At 35.5% G+C, this 20,494-nt stretch overlaps 1 protein-coding gene across 4 annotated transcripts in view; it reads left to right on the forward strand.

Moving 5' to 3' along the window:
- The window catches only part of CPED1 (cadherin like and PC-esterase domain containing 1), a 301,524-nt gene that overhangs the window by 89,300 nt on the left and 191,730 nt on the right, over positions 1 to 20,494 (forward strand). For all 4 annotated transcript variants that reach the window (XM_079932379.1, XM_079932380.1, XM_079932381.1 and 1 more), the window contains exons 5-6: positions 3,528 to 3,660; positions 4,857 to 5,025. In XM_079932379.1, the coding sequence (XP_079788505.1) occupies positions 3,528 to 3,660; positions 4,857 to 5,025 (302 nt within the window). The remainder of the gene's footprint in view (positions 1 to 3,527; positions 3,661 to 4,856; positions 5,026 to 20,494) is intronic.

The following is a 20,494-nucleotide window of genomic DNA, read 5'->3' on the forward strand; positions in this document are numbered from 1 at the left end:
CGGAGTGGCTGGGCCCGTGAGCCATGGCCGCTGAGCCTGCGCGTCCGGAGCCTGTGCTCCGCAGCGGGAGAGGCCACAGCAGTGAGACGCCCGCGTACCACACACACAAAAAGGCCCCTCCGAGAGAATGCTGAGCATTAGGTTGTGTTAAGCAAACAAATTAATTAAAACGCCCCCTCCAATAACAGCATGACTTACTAGTAAATAAGCCTTGAGGAGTAGTTTAAATTTTTTAATAGTTTTTTTGTTTCTTTGTTTTTGAGAGTAGAGTTGGGGACAATATGGCAGCCAAGGGGCAATTAGCCTTATTCAACACACAATGAAATTTCCGCTAAATTCTACTTTTACAACCCTCTTTTTCCCCTAGGCAACCCCCCCCCCCAGCTCACCAAAACACCATCCTGCACATCCGCTCTCCTCAATGGTCTCTTTGTCCACTTTCCTCTCTAACTCATTTATATAGATTTAAAAATAAATTTATTTTTTCCCATACTTCAAACAACATTGCAAAGATTTGGTTCCCATATAAGCATGTATCATTCTTTCTTAGAGAGGAAAAGAGGACCAAAGGAGCAGAAAACCTCTACTTTGATAATTTTTCACTGTTACTTAGCCTTTTCCCCTTTTGACTTAAAACTAGCTTGAATTTTTTCCACTACTTACAATCCAGGCTTTTGATTCAGCTTCCATCGGCTGGGTCTACAGAGTCAAACTCTAGCAGAGAGCTTGATTGTTAACTCATGACTTTGAACCCCTGAGTGAGGCCGCAGCTCACAGAATTTTTTAAAGCAATGACTGCACATCCCTAATTTATTGAAAATGACTGAGATATTATTGGATACCAGAGAATTATCTTCCCTAAGACGTTTAGTGTGTTTTGTAAGAAATAGCAAGATATGAATGACATTATCCACCACCCACCTATTTTAAGGCAGCTAAGTAGCAGCTTAGACCCGGAAGTGCAGTCTGGGATTGCAAGGACATGCAAACAAGTGGTGGTAACTGAGGTAAAATGCTGATGTCAAGGGGTGGTGGTGTGATGAATTGGAAGATTGGGATTGACATATTTACACTAATATGTATAAAATGGATAACTAATAAGAGCTTGCTGTATAAAAAAATAAATAAAATAAAATTTAAAAAACCCCCAAAAACAAAAAACTCTGTAGCTTGAGTTAGAGTGTGTTAACTCTCTGGAAAATAATATATGTATGTAATATAAATATGTTTATATAATATATTAAATAAATTATATATAAATTAGGTAATTTATATATATGCATATGTATACACATATGAACACATATGCTAAAAGTAACTTGGCAGTACAAAAGATGCGAGATGTATGAAGAAAATATGAAGAATATTCTTATAGAAAATATTTATTTGAATTTAATGTCCCGGCCTAAATTCTACCCAGAGTAGAGAGTTTAGGGGGGAAAAATTCAAGATTTTAATCACCTTATTAACATCTTTAAAGACCAACAGTTATTTAACACTTCAGATATGAAGACCCTTCCCTCCCTTGGCTCAGTTAGTTGGTTAATTCTTTAGTCATTTACAAGATACAAAATAGGCCAAACGTACCTGGCTACTGATGGGCTTACCCAGCTCAAGGTGAAACTGAAGCACCAATTCAGAAACTCTTGTCAGGCTGTGCTTGGCTTCTGACTTGCCCTTGGTGCCCTCGTCTATGAGGAGTAGATTCCTGTGTCGCTCAGCTGAAACTGACATCCGCAGACTCCAGTCATATCACTGGTCAATTGAAGGGAAAGAACCTGAGGACAAAATGGTTCCGTAGGAACATGTTTGCTCTGTGTCATAACCAAAAATCTTTTCTGACATATTTCCATGTTTTTGACCTATTTCTGGCATTGGGATCTCTGGCCCTCATTAGATTTCATTTTGGCAATTGTCTCTAGTCTCTGAATGTTCTATATTTGTCTCACTCTTGGAGTCAGATATTATGAAAATATTGTTATTTTAAATATGTACTGGTTCACATATAATACGTTTATTTGTAAATACTATAGAAGTAGAGAAGGAAATTGAAGGTGATACCATGTACCGTTTATTATACAAAAAATATAGGGTGAAAATTGAAAACAGAGTTGGTCCGTGAAGGTGCCATTAAAGAAGAGCTATGTTCATGCGTGTTTTCACTTAAAATAGGCTCAATGAGTCACAGTGTTTGTGTCTTACATTTAAATTGAGATTGACTTGAATATACTTAAAAAAGAATTTGGAATCACTGTTACAAATTTCTAGTAAGTCATTTATTATTCTGATGTAAATGATATCAATAACATTTCATGGTTTACTCCAGAAAATGTTCCTGAGAAAAAGTTTAATATTAATAAAGTGATTAACTTATTTTTGCAGTGAGTGGGCTTAGACAGCTATTCTATTATCATATTTGTTGCACTCTAGGTACTAATGTTTGTGGGAGGTTGTGTTTCAAATTGTTATTAATGATGCTCATTAATTTATACCAAATTATTCATCTTTGGGCTTGCTGAAGTAGCCAAGTATTTTTTCTTTTCCTTTTCTTTTCCCCTGGAAAATTCATGTAGAAAAACATCAAAGCAAAATTAAGTTGCCATAAAGTAATAAAACAATCTTTCATGCTGCTTGATCATTGCAGTGAAATCATAGGGGCAAGAAATTGAAGTAGGAGTCTAGACATAGCTTTTATTACCAAGGAAAATGAGCAGAATTCAAGGTTTTTACGTTGTCATGGTCAAAACATAGAGGAGTCCATGGGGAAAATTGTTTTTGTAGAATTGCATGACTTTGACACTTCCACTGAAAAAGAACAGAAAGGAGGGCATTTATGGCTTGCATTTACTGAGTGCTCAGTAAGTAAGCAGTTGATTGATGGTTAGTTGGTGGAAACTTTATGCAATGATTACACTTTGATTTTTCTAACCTTGTACATACACCTATTTTTTAAAAGTATCAATACGAGTGTTCGGAAATAAGTCATTATTGTTGGTCTTTACTTTTACACACTTCAAAAACCCACTAAATAATATTTTACAAAATAATGAAGCACTTTGGTTGAGGTTACCAAGGTCATGAAGCATGACAAACTCTAGCACGTGAAGGACTGTGTTGTCAGGAAATCAACCCAAGTTATCTATATAAAATTCTCATCGCAAACAGAAGTCAACTCCTGCAGCCACCATCCCCTAATCGCGAGAGCATCTCCTAGCTGTATGGAAGAAAGACCCTCTTGGTGTGGGACAGAAGGAGACATCAAATCTACTTCACCTTCTGAGAAAAAATTTTGAAATCAGTTATTATAATTGTTTTTCTAGTCTGTGGTAAGATAACATACTACAAAGCAAATGCCCCTCTAAACATGCCTTCATGCTTGAGGGATTGAACCTTGGTTCAGAATGGGGAGAAAATTTGCGGCCTATTTCCCTTGGAACCAGTAGTTTAACATAGCAGACTCTATTATGGAAGCCATTCCAAAAGGAAACAATAGAATGACTGTTTTTTGCTCTGTTGAATCTTTTCAGAATTGCAACTTCCGGTGAGCCCCTCAGTGTGTCTGGATCAGAGCATACAATTAAAGCTGAGTAATTCAAGTCACCTTTTAAAAACAGTGAAGTCATATATGTGGAAACCAGGGGACTGGAGACGTGAACAGCTGTAAGCTAATCATCTTTAATTGTTATGTCAAGCGTGCATTTTAAGAGATAGCTAATAAGACAAAAGCACCAAACACATCTGGGGGTTTTACGTGTTTGAATTATTAGGTTCTGTTATATAAATTTTAGGCTATCTCTTCTTAATAAATAATGCCACCATCGATTTTCTGCTACACTAATTCAAATCTCTCTTGCCATAGAATAAACATTTGGGTAAATAGGACTCTTATCCAGGAAGTTACATTAATGGAAATTGAATTTAAAACCTTGGCCATGTGAAACTAAAATTTTAACTTCCATTTTATACTCAAATAACATGCCTTAGTCTACAAGTATGGCTGAATGATTCTTTTCTATTATTATTTTTTTATGGCTCTGAGAAAGCAACTGTAGGGTACCAAGTTATTCAAGTTACCTTCAGGGAAAGGATTTTGTCATGTAGATAAATTACAGTGAAAAATTAAGAGATTTTAATTATCTTATCCAACACACAAAATAGTTTGCCCCGTGTAATTTTATAATTATTAGGTAGTATTCCACAGTTAATAGTTTTTATTGAAGAATCATATGCATTTCTGCTTACCTAGACTTCAAAAGATGAAACAGCACACTCTTTTCATTGATCAAACTTAGATATTTGAAATATAGAAATATGATGCAGAAAAGAAAATAGTTATACATTTTGGTATCATTTATAATGAAATTATGTTTGTTTTATCACAAAATATTTAACTAGTGTTATTTTTCCTTTTTTAGACTGAAGTGTTTCCTAATACTTCATCCCTTAAATTAACCCTTAATTATCTGTAGTGCAGGTTATTAGGTAGAATCAAATTAGTGGGGAAAGTATTTTGGCATATTTTTGATGACCTGCCTGTCCACTATTGAGAAACAGTATCTTTTCTTGTGGACGATGAGATAGAGCAAAGGTAGGAGAGGGCAGAACCGGAAAATTTCAGGGGTATCCTAAACTTTTATATGTATCACTTTTGTTGGGATGGTACCAGATGTGACTAATTTAAATTTTTTAGATCTTTAAGCCTCATTTCAGGTACAATTTTAGACATCGTTTAAGGCAACCCATACACTGAAAGCTAGGGTCCAGTGAAAGAGAGATGGGGTGTACAAAGCTCTGAGGCAATTTATAAATTACATACCCCAAATTATGGAGCTTTAATTATATTTTTAATTTTTTAGGAATCAAACCACAGTCCTAGCTCCACAAGAAACACTCTTGAGAGCCAAAGATTTATCCGTAATTCTTAAAGCATATGTGCTGGTGACATCCTTAACTCCTCTGCGTGCATTCATTCATTCGACTGGCACGGTTTGGAATCCACCAAAGAAAAAACGCTTCACTGTCAAGGTAAAATTTCCATTGTTGCAGTTATTTCCCACAAAGTATACTGGAGATAAGTAAAGTGAGTTGGGCTGCCTTTCTCCGACCTTTATGATTATCAAATCCCAAGGAGCAAAGATTGTATCGTTTTATTGCTGCAAGCAGAGATTTTCATTTAATAGGTGCAGGTTCAGAAATGAACTGGAAACAGCTTAATTCACTAGGGATCACAAAGGCTACATCTTCTTTTTCTCTCAATTCATCTTTTTAGTTCAGTTCTTTGACCCATTGTAGAACTAGTTCTCAGCTGTGGTCTGTTTTTCTTGACTTTCCACTCATTCAAGAAAAATGTAGTCAGTGCAACAAAGGAAAATACAATTTTGCCCTTATGCTTTTTGCTTCATTTTTAGGAAGCATAATGCCTGTTTCATTTCACCATTCAATATGGGATACTTGCTGAGCAAAAAACAACGCTCTCAAGGGTGCCTGACACAGTAGCCATGACATAAAGCATGATGAGAAAGTTTTCAAGGGAGAACTTAATAATAACCTCCAAAAAGTTTAGTTATAAGAGGTAATTCAGGTTAGCTCATTCGAAAATAAGGTCTAGTGAGAATATACTTGATACATTTTAAGGAGTTTCTGATTTTACAGAAATAATTTTTCAGAGTGTAGTTAAGGGGAAATGCACACATGCATTCTTTCAGTTTCTTCCCTCTTCCTCTTATCTGTTTTCTGAACGATTATTTCTGTAAGATCAAAGATGCCTTCAAAGAACAAATACTACCCGATCCCTCTTATGGAAGGAATCTAAACTAGTCAAACTCACAGAAGCAGAGAATAGAATGGTAGTTACCAGGGGCTGGGGAAAGAGGGAAATAGGGAGGTGTTAGTCTAAGGGTCTAAAGTTTCAGTTATGCTCAATGAATAAGTCCTGGAGATCGACTTACAGTATAGCGCCTATAGTTAATAATACTGAGATTTGCTAAGAGGATAGATTTTATGTTCTTATCACTAAATAAATAAATAAATAGGGTGGGTGGAAACTTTTGAAGGGGATAGATACATTTATGACTTGATTGTAGTGATGGTTTCATGGGTGTATACTTTTCTCTAAACTCATCAAATTGTATGCATTAAATATGTACAGGTTTTTGTATTTTAATCATAAAAAATGGTATTAAAAAAAGAAGGCACAAGTGCCTTTTATAGTTTTGAGAGATTTAAAAGTGACTGTACTTGATACTTTTCAGAATTTTTCTTACATAAACTGCACTTTAAGTTTTGGAAAATCTTCCAACAGTGAAAAATTTTTAAATGGTATGTTTAAAAATTGTCAATTAAAAAACCGATAAGCATGACAAAAGATGCAGATGTTACATTACTTAGTAAAGTAGGTAACTGATATTTTAAGGAAATGGTGTTGATGACTTAGGTCTTAAGGGTGGTTTATTTTAAAGACAATCATCTCATCTCAATTATATCAGTATTAAGTGGTTTTTGATCAGGAAAAAGTAGAATCTAATTTGATTTGTCTTTCATGTTATCTCCCACAAGTCTGCACAGTGGCTGTTTATTATTTCCCTAAGAACCTTTAATTATTCCCCAGTTGCCTTTTTCTATTAAGTTGAATTGTATGCAATTGCTAACTTGGCCAGTTTTGACCTACAAAAAATTACAGTTTCATATGATTCAACCAAAAATTAGAAATCAGATATAGAGAGATACAAGAATCATAATCCTCTATTCATGTCACATTCATGTATTCGACAAATGTTTGTTGAGCAGAGACCCAAATCCCTGTCCTTGTAGAACTTGCAACATCTGTGTGTGCAAGCCTCCTCTCTTGTTTTATCTGTTTTATTTAATACATTTTATCACCATTTCCCACTTAATTATCCTTCCTCTCAAAGGCCATCATTATAATGATTTAATGTGTGTGTTTTTTGTGCATATTCTTGTAAAATAAGCATTTTTATTTTGTTATGCATGCAAGTATCTTTAGCATATAAACTGTATTATATTAGATATTTTTTCCTTTATCTATCTATCTATCTATCTATATATATATATAGGGCCGTGCGGCATGTGGGATCTTAGTTCCCCGACCAGGGATCAAACCCATGCCCCGCCCCCTGCAGTGGAAGCATGGAGTCTTAACAACTGGACCGCCTAGAAAGTCCCTCTGACTATTTTTTAAAATGCAGCACTACGTATTTTTAGGAAGAAACCTTCCACGTTGCTATGTGTATATCTTCTGTTACTTTTTCACTGATTTTCAGTATTAGTGATGTGTTTCCCTTATAGTTTACCTCCCCACTGCTCCAGTGATAGACATCTGGATTGCTCCAGCTCTTGGCTAAAGCAAACAATACTTCAAATGCACAAATCCTTGTATCTGACTCTTTATGAACCTGCATATGATTTTCTGAAGAGTGTATACCCAGAACTGGGATGGCTGGGACATAAGATATAGGTTCATTTGATAGAATTAAATAATGCCAGCTCGCCCTCCAAAATGCCTGTATCAATTTCCATACCCCCGCATAGGCCAACATTTGACTGTTTCCAGCTGTGACAGGTGAAAAGTGTTATCTCGATCTTGCAAATAGCTCAATTTGCCCTCTCTCTGTTAACTTTATCACAGTGTTATTTTTTGATTAGAAATCTTCAATTCATTAATCAAATTAATTTTTCCATAGGCTTCCTCTTTGGGGATTTAGTTTCAGAAATCCTTTCTTATCTCTAAGTCACAAAGATGTGCTTCTCCATTTTTTTCTATTACCTTTATAATTTTCCATGGACATGTAAATATTTAATTCAACTAGAGATCACCTCTGATCCAGTTTTTTTCTTTTTTCCTAAATATTCCATTCTCACAGGCTAAAAACTCATCATTTCCTATGAATCTGATATCACTTTTGTTGTATAAGTTTCCATATGTATATGGAGCCGTCTCTGATGTCTCTGTTCGGTTCCAGTTGGCCCACTGCACTCTTTTTTATTATTTTGGCAGTATAAGTATGTCTTCATGCCTGACACGGGAGGTACCTCTTGTCTACTTCTTCTTTTCAAGATTGTTAACTATGTGATGGGCGTTTATTTCCTTATAAACATTTTAGAATATCAATTATACTTTTAAACTCCTACTGGATCCACCTCCTAGAGTAATGGAAATAAAAACAAAAATAAACAAATGGGACCTAATGAAACTTAAAAAGTTTTGCAAAGCAAAGAAAACTACAAACAAGACGAAAAGACAACCCTCAGAATGGGAGAAAATATTTGCAAATGAATCAGCGGACAAAGGATTAATCTTCAAAATATATGAACAGCTCATGCAGCTCAATGTTAAAAAAACAAAAACCCAATAAAAAAATGGGCAGGAGACCTAAATAGACCTTTCTCCAAAGAAGGCATACAGATGGCCAAGGACACATGAAAAGCGGCTCAACATCACTAATTATTAGAGAAATGCAAATCAAAACTACAATGAGGTATCACCTCACACCAGTTAGAATGGGCATCATCAGAAAATCTACAAACAACAAATGCTGGAGAGGGTGTGGAGAAAAGGGAGCCCTCTTGCACTGTTGGTGGGAATGTAAATTGATACAGCCACTTTGGAGAACAGTATGGAGGTTCCTTAAAAAACTAAACATAGGGGCTTCCCTGGGGGCGCAGTGGTTGAGAGTCCGCCTGCCGATGCAGGGGACACGGGTTCGTGCCCTGGTCCGGGAGGACCCCCGCACATGCCGCGGAGCGGCTGGGCCTGTGAGCCATGGCCGCTGGGCCTGCGCGTCCAGAGCCTGTGCTCCGCAACTGGAGAGGCCACAACAGTGAGAGGCCCGCGTACCGCCAAAAAAAAAAAAAAAAACAAAAAAAACCCACACTAAATATAGAATTACCATACGATCCAGCAATCCCACTACCAGCCATATACCCAGAGAAAACCATAATGCAAAAAGACACATGCACCCCAATGTTCATTGCAGCACTATTTACAATAGCCAGGTCATGGAAGCAACCTAAATGCCCATCAACAGATGAATGTATAAAGAAGAAGATGAATGTATAAAGAAGATATATGCAATGGAATATTACTCAGCCATAAAAAAGGAATGAAATTGGGTCATCTGTAGAGACGTGGATGGATCTAGAGACTGTCATACAGAGTGAACTAACTCATAAAGAGAAAAACAAATATTGTATATTAAAGCATATATGTGGAACCTAGAAAAATGGTACAGATGAACTGGTTTGCAGGGCAGAAATAGAGACACAGATGTAGAGAACAAATGTATGCACACCAAGGGGGGAAAGTGGCGGGGGTGGTGGTGGTGGTGGAATGAATTGGGAGATTGGGATTGATACATATACACTAATACGTATAAAATAGATAACTGATAAGAACCTGCTGTTTAAAAAAATAAATAAAATTCAAAAAAAAAAATCCTACTGGAATTTCAATATAATATTGAATTTTTAGCTTAATTTTTGAAGAGTTGATTATTCATAATATTGTCTCTCCATTTATTCAGGTCATTTTATTTGTCCTTCATTAGAGTTTAATTTTTATTCCTCCACAGAGATCTTATATGGTTTTGCTTAAGTTTATTTCAGGATTCCTGGGAGTATTTTTTGATATTGTTATTTATTTATTTATTTATTTATTGTAACATCTTTATTGGAGTATAATTGCTTTACAGTGGTGTGTTAGTTTCTGCTGTATGACAAAGTGAATCAGCTATACATATACATATATCCCCATATCCCCTCCCTCTTGTGTCTCCCTCCCAACCTCCCTATCCCACCCCTCTAGTTGGTCACATAGCACCGAGCTGATCTCCCTGTGCTATGCGGCTGCTTCCCACTAGCTATCTATTTTACATTTGCTAGTGTATATATGGCACTGCTACTCTCTCACTTCGTCCCAGCTTACCCTTCCCCTTCCCCATGTCCTCAAGTCCATTCTCTACCTCTGCATCTTTATTCCTGTCCTCCCCCTAGGTTCACCAGAACCATTTTCTTTTTTAGATTCCATATATATGTGTTAGCATACGATATTTGTTTTTCTCTTTCTGACTTACTTCACTCTGTATGACAAACTCTAGGTCCATCCAGCTCGCTACAAATAACTCGATTTCCTTTTTTTATGGCTGAGTAATATTCCATTGTATATATGTGCCACATCTTCTTTATCCATTCATCTGTCAATGGACACTTAGGTTGCTTCCATGTCCTCGCTACTGTAAATAGTGCTGCAATGAACATTCTGGTATGACTCTTTTTGAATTATGGTTTTCTCAGGGTATATGACCAGTAGTGGGATTGCTGGGTCATGTGGTAGTTCTATTTTTAGTTTTTTAAGGAACCTCCATACTGTTCTCCATAGTGAGAACAGTATCAATTTACATTGATACTGTATCAATTTACATTCCCACCAACAGTGCAAGAGGGTTCCCTTTTCTCCACACCCTCTCGGGCATTTATTGTTTCTAGATTTTTTGATGATGCCCATTCTGACTGGTGTGAGGTGATCCCTCATTGTAGTTTTGATTTGCATTTCTCTAATGATTAGTGGTGCTGAGCATCCTTGCATGTGTTTGTTGGCAATCTGTATATCTTCCTTGGAGAAATGTCCATTTAGGTCTTCTGCCCATTTTTTGGACTGGGTTGTTTGTTTTTTTGATATTGAGCTGCATGAGTTGCTTGTATATTTTGGAGATTAATCTTTTGTCAGTTGCTTTGTTTGCAAATGTTTTCTCCCATTCTGAGGGTTATCTTTTCATCCTGTTTATGGTTTTCTTTGCTGTGCAAAAGCTTTTAAGTTTCATTAGATTCCATTTGTTTATTTTTGTTTTTATTTCCCTTTCTCTAGGAGGTGGGTCAAAAAGGATCTTGCTGTGATTTATGCTATAGAGTGTTCTGCCTATGTTTTCCTGTAAGAGTTTTATAGTTACATTTAGGTCTTACATTTAGGTCTCTATAGTTACATTAGGTCTTACATTAGGGCTTACATTTAGGTCTCTAATCCATTTTTAGTTTATTTTTGTGTAAGGTGTTAGGGAGTGTTCTAAGTTCATTCTTTTACATGTAGCTGTCCAGTTTTCCCAGCACCACTTATTGAAGAGGCTGTCTTTTCTCCATTGTATACTCTTGCCTCCCCTATCAAAGATAAGATGACCATATGTGCATAGGTTTATCTCTGGGCTTTCTATGCTGTTCCATTGATCTATATTTCTGTTTTTGTGCTGGTACCATACTGTCTTGATTACTGTACCTTTGTAGTATAAAATAAAGTCAGGGAGCCTGATTCCTCCAGCTCTGTTTTTCTTTCTCAAGAGTGCTTTGGCTCTTAGGGGTCTTATGTATGTCCATACAAATTGTGAAGTTTCTTGTTCTAATTCTGTGAAAAATGCCGTTGGTAGTTTGATAGGGATTGCACTGAATCTATAGATTGCTTTGGGTAATATAGTCATTTTCACAATTTTGATTCTTCCAATCCAAGAACATGGTGTATCTCTCCATCTGTTTATATCATCTTTAATTTCATATGGGTCTTTCGTCTCCTTAGGTAGGTTTATTCCTAGGTATTTTATTCTTTTTGTTGCAATGGCAAATGGGAGTGTTTCCTTTATTTCTCTTTCAGATATTTCATCATTAGTGTATAGGAATGCAAGAGACTTCGGTGCATTAATTTTGTATCCTGCTACTTTACAAAATTCATTGATTAGCTCTAGTAGTTTTCTGGTAGGATCTTTAGGATTCTGTATATATAGTATCATGTCATCTGCAACAGTGACAGTTTTACTTCTTTTCTGATTTGGATTCCTTTTATTTCTTTTTTTTCTCTGATTGCTGTGGCTAAAACTTCCAAAACTATGTTGAATAATAGTGCTGAGAGTGGGCAACCTTGTCTTGTTCCTGATCTTAGTGGAAATGGTTTCACTTTTTCACCCTTGAGAATGATGTTGGCTGTGGGTTTGTCATATATGGCCTTTATTATGTTGAGGTAGGTTCCCTCTATGCCCTTTCTGGAGAGTTTTTATCATAAATGGGTGTTGAATTTTGTCGAAAGCTTTCTCTGCATCTGTTGAGATGATCATATGGTTTTTATCCTTCAGTTTGTTAATATGGTGTATCACATTGATTGATTTGCATATATTGAAGAATCCTTGCATTCCTGGGATAGACCCCACTTGATCATGGTGTATGATCCTTCTAATTTGCTGTTGGATTCTGTTTGCTAGTATTTTGTTGAGGATTTTTGCATCTATGTTCATCAGTGATATTGGCCTGTAGTTTTCTTTCTTTGTGACATCTTTGTCTGGTTTTGGTATCAGGGTGATGGTGGCCTCGTAGAATGAGTTTGGGAGTGTTCCTCTGCTATATTTTGGAAGAGTTTGTTTGGAAGGATAGGTGTTAGCTCTTCTCTAAATGTTTGATAGAATTCACCTGTGAGGCCATCTGGTCCTGGGCTTTTGTTTGTTGGAAGATTTTTAATAACAGTTTCATTTTCAGTGTTTGTGATTGGTCTGTTTATATTTTCTATTTCTTCCTGGTTCAGTTTCAGAATGTTGTGCTTTTCTAAGAATTTGTGCTTTTCTTCCAGGGTGTCCATTTATTGGCACATAGTTGCCTGTAGTAATCTTTCATGATCCTTTGTATTTCTGCAAGGTCAGTTGTTACTTCTCCTTTTTCATTTCTAATTCTATTGATTTGAGTCTTCTCCTTTTTTTCTTGATGAGTCTGGCTAATGGTTTATCAATTTTGTTTATCTTCTCAAAGAACCACCTTTCAGTTTTATTGATCTTTGCTACTGTTTCCTTCATCTCTTTCTCATTTATTTCTGATCTGTTCTTTATGATTTCTTTCCTTCTGCTAACTTTGGGGTATTTTTGTTCTTCTTTCTCTAATTGCTTTAGATGTAAGTTTAGGCTGTTTATTTGAAATGTTTCTTGTTTTTTGAGGTAGGCATGTATTGCTATAAACTTCCCTCTTAGAACTTCTTTTGCTGCATTCCATAGGTTTTGGGCTGTCGTGTTTTGATCGTCATTTGTTTCTAGGTATTTTTAAATTTCCTCTTTGATTTCTTCAGTGATCTCTTGGTTATTTAGTAGCATATTGTTTAGCCTCCATGTGTTTTTATTTTTTACAGAATTTTTCCTGTAATTGATATCTAGTCTCATAGTGTTGTGGTCAGAAAAGAAACTTGATATGATTTCAATTTTCTTAAATTTACCAAGGCTTGATTTGTGACCCAAGATATGATCTATCCTGGAGAATGTTCCATGAGCACTTGAGAAGAAAGTGTATTCTGTTGTTTTTGGATGGAATGTCCTATAAATATCAATTAAGTCCATCTTGTTTAATGTGTCATTTAAAGCTTGTGTTTCCTTATTTATTTTCATTTTGGATGATCTGTTTGCTGGTGAAAGTGTGGTGTTGAAGTCCCCTACTATGATTGCGTTACTGTCGATTTCCTCTTCTGTGGCTGTTAGCATTTGCCTTATGTATTGAGGTGCTCCTATGTCGGGTGCATAAATATTTTTGATTGTTATATCCTCTTGGATTGATCCCTTCATCATTATGTAGTGTCCTTCTTTGTGTCTTGTAATAGTCTTTATTTTAAAGTCTATTTTGTCTGCTATGAGAATTGCTACTCCAGCTTTCTTTTGATTTCCATTTACATGGAATATCTTTTTCCATCCCCTCACTTTCAGTCTGTATGTGTCCCTAAGTCTGAAGTGGGTCTTTGTACACAGCCTGTATACGGGTCTTGTTTTTGTATCCATTCAGCCAGTTTGTGTCTTTTGGTTGGAGCATTTAATCCATTTACATGTAAGGTAGTTATTGATATGTATGTTCTTATTACCATTTTCTTAATTGTTTTGGGTTTATTATGGTAGGTCTTTTCCTTCTCTTGTGTTTCCTGCCTAGAGAAGTTCCTTTAGCATTTGTTGTAAAGCTCGTTTGGTAGTGCTGAATTCTCTTAGCTTTTGGTTGTCTGTAAAGGTTTTAATTTCTCTGTCGAATCTGAATGAGATCCTTGCTGGGGAGAATAATCTTGGTTGTAGGTTTTTCCCTTTCATCACTTTAAATATGTCCTGCCACTCCCTTCTGGCTTGCAGAATTTCTAGTGAAAGATCAGCTGCTAACCTTATGGGGATTCTGTCCTATGTTTTTTGTTGCTTTTCTCTTGCTGCTTTTAATATTTTTCTTTGAATTTAATTTTTGATAGTTTGATTAATATGTGTCTCGGTGTGTTTCTCTTTGGGTTTATCCTCTATGGGACTCTCTGCGCTTCCTGGACTTGATTGGCTATTTCCTTTCCCATGTTAGGGAAGCTTTCAACTATAATCCCTTCAAATATTTTCTCAGATGCTTTCTTTTTCTCTTCTCCTTCTGGGACCCCTATAATTCTAATGTTGGTGCATTTGATGTTGTCCCAGAGGTCTCTGAGACTGTCCTCAGTTCTTTTCATTCTTTTTTCTTTATTCTGCTCCCTGGCAGTTATTTCCACTATTTTATCTTCCAGGTCACTTATCTGTTCTTCTGCCTCAGTTATTCTGCTATTGATTCCTTCTAGAGTATTTTTAATTTCAGTTATTTTTTTGTTCATCATTGTTTGTTTGCTCTTTAGTTCATCTAGATCTTTGTTAAATGTTTCTTGTATTTTCTCCATTCTGTTTCCAAGATTTTCGATCATCTTTACTATCATTACTCTGAATTCTTTTTCAGGTAGTTTGCCTATTTCGTCTTCATTTATTTGGTGTTGTAGGTTTTTACCTTGCTCCTTCATCTGTAACATATTCTTTTGTCATTTCTTTTTTTTTTTTTTTTTGATAGGTGGGTCTATATTCCTCTCTTACTGGTTGTTTAGCCTGAGGTGTCCAAAACTGGAGCTTTCAGGCAGTTGGATAGAGCCAGGTCTTGGTGCTGAGATTAGGACCTCTGGGAAGCCTCACTCCGATTAACCTGGGGTCTGAGGTTCTCTCTTAGTCCAGTGGTTTGGACTCAGAGCTCCCACCACAGGAGCTTGGGCCCGACCTCCTGCAAGCTGGTCATTGGCAGTTCCTCCCATCCCCTTTGGTGTCTGTAGTCCCCCAGTGATGCCTGGTAGGTGCCCTAGTTGTGCAGAGATGTGAATTCCATGTTCTTCTAGTCTGCCATCTTCAAGAAATACTATTTTTAAAGTGGAATTTCTATTTGATAAACTTGTTCCAATAATTTAACTATTAATATCATTGGTTTTACTAGGTGTTTTATCTGCAAATAAGGTCATGTTAATCTCTTTCCTTTTAATTCTTGGCTATCTTCTTTTCTACTTCCTTCTTCTTCTTTTTTTTTTTTTTTCCTTTTCCTTGACTAATGTTGCCAAGAATCTTTAAAAGTAGAACTGATAGTGGATGTTCTTGAGTTGAACATCTTTTAAGATGGGCACATCTCAAGTTTCTCCGTTAAGTAACATGCTCGCTGTAGGTTTTTGGTATGTAATCTTTGCAATGTCTGCCAAAGTAGTGAGAATAATATAATTAAGTACAGTGGATCTATCATTACATTTCGGCCGTTACAATTTATAGGTAGTCTTGTTTCATCTGTACCCTCTCTACTCCCTTTCCCTAACACTAATTTATTTTGAAACAAATACATCATATGATTTCATTTATAAATCTTTTTACAATATAACTCTAAGACATATGGATTTATAAACTTTACCAAGTCAAGGAAATTCTCTTTTATTTTTAGTTTGCTGGAAATCTTCATCATGAAATGATTTTGAACTTCACCAGCACTTTTTTTCTGCATTTTGAGATAATCATGATTTTTTTTCCTCCTCAAGTTTATGTGTATTATATTGCTAGATTTTCTCTTAATAAAACCTCCTTGCATAAATGAGATAAAACCTACTTGATAAGTCTGTGCTATTTTCAATACTCTGTTGGATTTGTTTATTTACAATTTTTATACCTTTGATCATAAATGATGTGGACTTATATTTTCTTATATTTCTCATACTTGGTTTTTACAGTTGAGATTATTATAGCTTCATAAAATTAAACTGGATAACTTTCACTTTTTTTCAGTTTTTTGGAGCAACTTATATAAGATAGAAATTAGCTTACCCTCAGGAATTTGGTACAAGTCTCTTGAAAAAAATACATTTGGAGGTTTTTTGGAGGTTTTGGAGGTTTTTTAAAATAGCATTGATATTTCAACTTATTAAAACATTCAACATTATTAAAACAAAAAATCAAAACATTTTGATTTTAAGTTCTCAATTTCTTCTTGTACAATTTGGCAATTTTGGGGGGGTTACCAATTTCGTCAAATTTTCAAATTCTTTAGTGTATAGTTGATTATAATGTTTTGATTTTTGTATCTGTTGTGTCTATAGCTATTTCATCTTTTTAAATTTATCCTTTGTAGATATGTGTTTTTTTTTAATTTTTTGACTAGAATTGCCAGAAGTTTTTTTTTTTAGAGTTGGTTAAATCTTTTTAAAGAAACTAGTTTTTTATTTTGTTAATCTTTTTCATAATTTTGAAGTTGTTTTTCCCAGTTTCACAGATTTATGCCCTTATTTGTGTCATTTCTTGGCTTCTAGTGTTTTATTTGCTCTATTGTTTCTTTATCGTTTCTTTATTTGAATGTTTGCCTCCTTTATGCTTAACATTTTTTGTTTCCTAGTAAAAATGGCTAAAGCTATATGTTCCTTTTATGTCCTGCTTTAGTCATGTCCCATAAATTTTGAATTATTTAATTCTAATTATTTTTTAATATTCTTTATGATTGCCTTGTTTAACTCAAGGTATTTAATAACATATTATTCCATTTATAAACAAAGGATTCTTTTTCAGCTATCTTTTTGTTATGAATTTCTAATATATTGCATTATTATCAGAGGACAAATCCTGTATGCTACTGCTGTCTTGGAATTTATCCAGGCTTTCGTTTATTAATAATCTTTCTATTTAAAAAAAACCTTCCATGGGTGCTTGAAAAGAAAAACTCTACATGGGTATAGAAATTCTGTATATATTAATAGTTAAAGGCTCTCTTATTAATCATATTTTGCAGATACCTATTTGTTTTCCTCTTGATCTGATAGTTGCTAAGTGGAATGTGTTAAAATCTCCAACTACAGTTGTTGGTCTGTTTCTCCCTGCCATTCAGTGGGTTGACTATTTTGAAGTTATATTGTTTTGCTACCTGTTATTTATCATGGGTACAACTTCTTTCTCCATAGTTCCTTTAACCAGTATATATTAGCTTTCTTTTGTCTTAGGATACTACTGCTTTAATTTCTGTTTTCGTCAGCTGTGAGTTTTCTTTTAGTTCATATTTTTGTTTTACCATATGTATTTTTAATTTTACCCTTTCTACATGTCTTTGTAGTAAATGTATTTTTAAATAGTCAATGTAGTTTTGGAATTGATTGTTTTCATCCAATCTGAGAATCTTCGTTTCTAATTTATGATTTTTTTTTTTTTGCGGTACCTGGGCCTCTCACTGCCGTGGCCTCTCCCGTTGTGGAGCACAGGCTCCGGACGCGCAGGCTCAGCAGCCATGGCTCATGGGCCCAGCCGCTCCGCGGCATGTGGGATCTTCCTGGACCAGGGCACGAACCCGCATCCCCTGCATCGGCAGGCGGACTCTCAACCACTGCGCCACCAGGGAAGCCCTAATTTATGATTTTTAACTGATGTGCCTAATTGTGACTACCATCTTATTTTTTAAATTTTTCAATGCATTCTTTTTGCTTTATTTAAAATATCTTTTCCTGCTTTTCACTGTAAAGATTGAATTTTCTTCTGTCAGCTTAAAAATTATACATTCTTAATATAACATGCAGTGGATATCCTTCATTTAAGATATACATTCATGTTTATTTTCTCCTATTAAGTTCTTAAATTTTTAATATCTCCCACTCTGCCCTCTTAAGACTAATATCATTTGCTCTCTACACTACTTCCCCACATTGCAGTGTAGATCTACAGTGTAGATTTTTATTTCTGGTTGAAATAATCACTTTTTGTTTTGTTTTGTTTTCTTAAAAAACCAAACCTAACCAAACTTTATCAAGGAATTTATCACCCTCACATCCCCTAAACTGTTCACAACATCCCCCTGGATTTGTTTCTTTTCTTATTTGTGTTTCCAGTTTGGACCTGAAGTCTTTACTCTTTAATTCTGGGAAATTTGTTTCCATTATTTCTTGGAATATTTTTGCTCACTGTTTCTTCTTTCTTTCTTCTGTTGTCCAGATTTTGACCCCTTCCTTCATGTGCCGATACCCCTTAACTTGAGAACTATGCACATTTTTACTTGTATCTATTGATTTCTTACTATTTTTCCTCTTGGTTCTTTTTAATGATCTTCTTTAATATTTCATTTTGCTACTATCTTCCATTATTCCTAGTATGAGTATATTAATCATGCTTATTTTAAATTCCTAACCCATTGGTTTTAGAAGTCCAATGTGCTATCCATTGCCACAGAACCCCTTGTCCTTTAGTTTTAGGAGTGTGATATATGGTATTTAGTTTGTTGCTTTTCTTTCCAGGCAGCTATACTTTTCATTTTTCCCCTATTTTGTCCTTTGAGCTTAAGTTATCCTGCAGATACTATTTATTCTCACCATTATCATATTGGGGGAAGGCCAGGTAAATCCAAAAGAGGTATGAGGATGAGTTCCAGGCATTGTAAAACCACTTTTGATCACTTCTCTCTGCTACTACGGTATCAGGTGACTTCCTTGGTCAGAATCTCACTCCCTAACCTCTTAGATAGAAAAGCCCTGGGAGGAGGCACTCCCCTTCATTATAATCCATCAAACTTGGGGTTTGAGAGAGAATAGGGTAGAGGAGTGAATGCCAGATGTGATGTAATCACACACATCTCATCACCTCCTCATCTGAGCGGGACATTCAGCAACCTGAATCCTGGGGTGGGCTTCACATCCTTAACAAGAAAGGAGCAGGCAGTGAATGTCCTAGGGGACCACAAGGTGAGGCAGGAGGGAAACAAAAATGCTTTCCTCCAAACTGTCCTCTCAAAGAAACCTCTGGCAACACCTCCTCAAACTCCAGCAATCCCTGCCCACTGCCACCACTGGCCAAGCCAGTTCAAAATATCTTTCAAAATCATTTTCACACAAGTTTTCATTTGTTCTTTAGTTAAATTCATACTTTAATCTCATTTAACCTATAATAGTTCACCATCTTGATGGGAAACTGAAGCTCCTAGATAGTCCAAGTAATTGTTTTTAAGTTTTGTTTTGTTTTTTCTTTATTTAAGCACCACATCCCCCAACCCCAGTAGAAATGACTGGTAGAAATGATATGCTTTTTTGTGTGATAGTTTTTATGTATTTCCTAAAGGAAAATCATATGAAAAGAAAGCTCTTTGTGATTTGGTTTTCTTTAGATTTTCATGCTTTGTTCACTGCTTTGTTTGTTATTCATATCTTTGTCATGTCTGCAGGACAGATGTGAGCTGCAGTTGTAGCATGGGAAAGCTTGCAGTTCTTGTCATTTTCATCCTCTCCTTGGGATTTGTCTTTTCAAGATCTTGCCTGATTATTCTGGACAGTACTGTTATCTGCTCTCAAAGGGAGGTAGTGCAGCTTCCTGGATTAATGTGCCAGAGAGCAATTATTTCCTTCTAGAGGTCAAAGTTGTACTTGATGCTACAGATAGATTCAGAAAACAAGGGTCTATTTATTTACCCAACTGAAGTACTTATAGCTTCAGTTAAAACAAATAGATTATACTTATCTGTTAAATCACTTAACCATTCTCCAAAATACAGCTACCGTGTGATATTTTTAGAAGTGAAAAAATACAGAAATGGTTTTCAATTCTAACGTGGAGGACAGGACCAAAACCCACTTTAAAGACTAACCATGTGATATCAATGTTTTATTAAATACTGTTCTTAAATTTCCACAAAACATAATTTGTGTGTGTGTGTGTTTGTACTGAGTCCTGAATCCAAAGGCTAAATTACTCGGTTAAATCAGTAGTGATTTATGCACTGTGCAGTGAGGCAAGCCCACTAAACTGGTTATTGGTGGCCATTTATAGAACATTCTGGCAGCTAAAGGAGTATGAAAGTAATAACAGATATAACTATGAGCTCATTTATTTCCAATTACGTCTGCTGCTGAGATACTTTATGTACTATAGCTTTGGAGAGAGTTGAAAAACATCATTAATGCAAATTTGAGAAATAATGGAAATAGAAGCTTTATAAGCTTTATAAACTTTTCTAAAATCCCCTTCTGTACAGTAAAAATAATTTAAAATATAAGTGTTAGATGTTTCCAAAGAATGTTCAAATTTAAAAGGGAAAGGGAGGTGGAGAAGAAAGAAAATTAATAGCAAATGCAACATTTGATTATTATATCCTTCGATCCAGTTTTAAAACCACCATTTTTGCTGCTTGCTGTTAAGCAATGTCATTTTCTTGGTGAATATAATAAATTCAA

Source organism: Stenella coeruleoalba (genome assembly GCF_951394435.1).
Source record: "Stenella coeruleoalba genome assembly, chromosome: 9".
NCBI classification, from domain to species: Eukaryota; Metazoa; Chordata; class Mammalia; order Artiodactyla; family Delphinidae; genus Stenella; species Stenella coeruleoalba.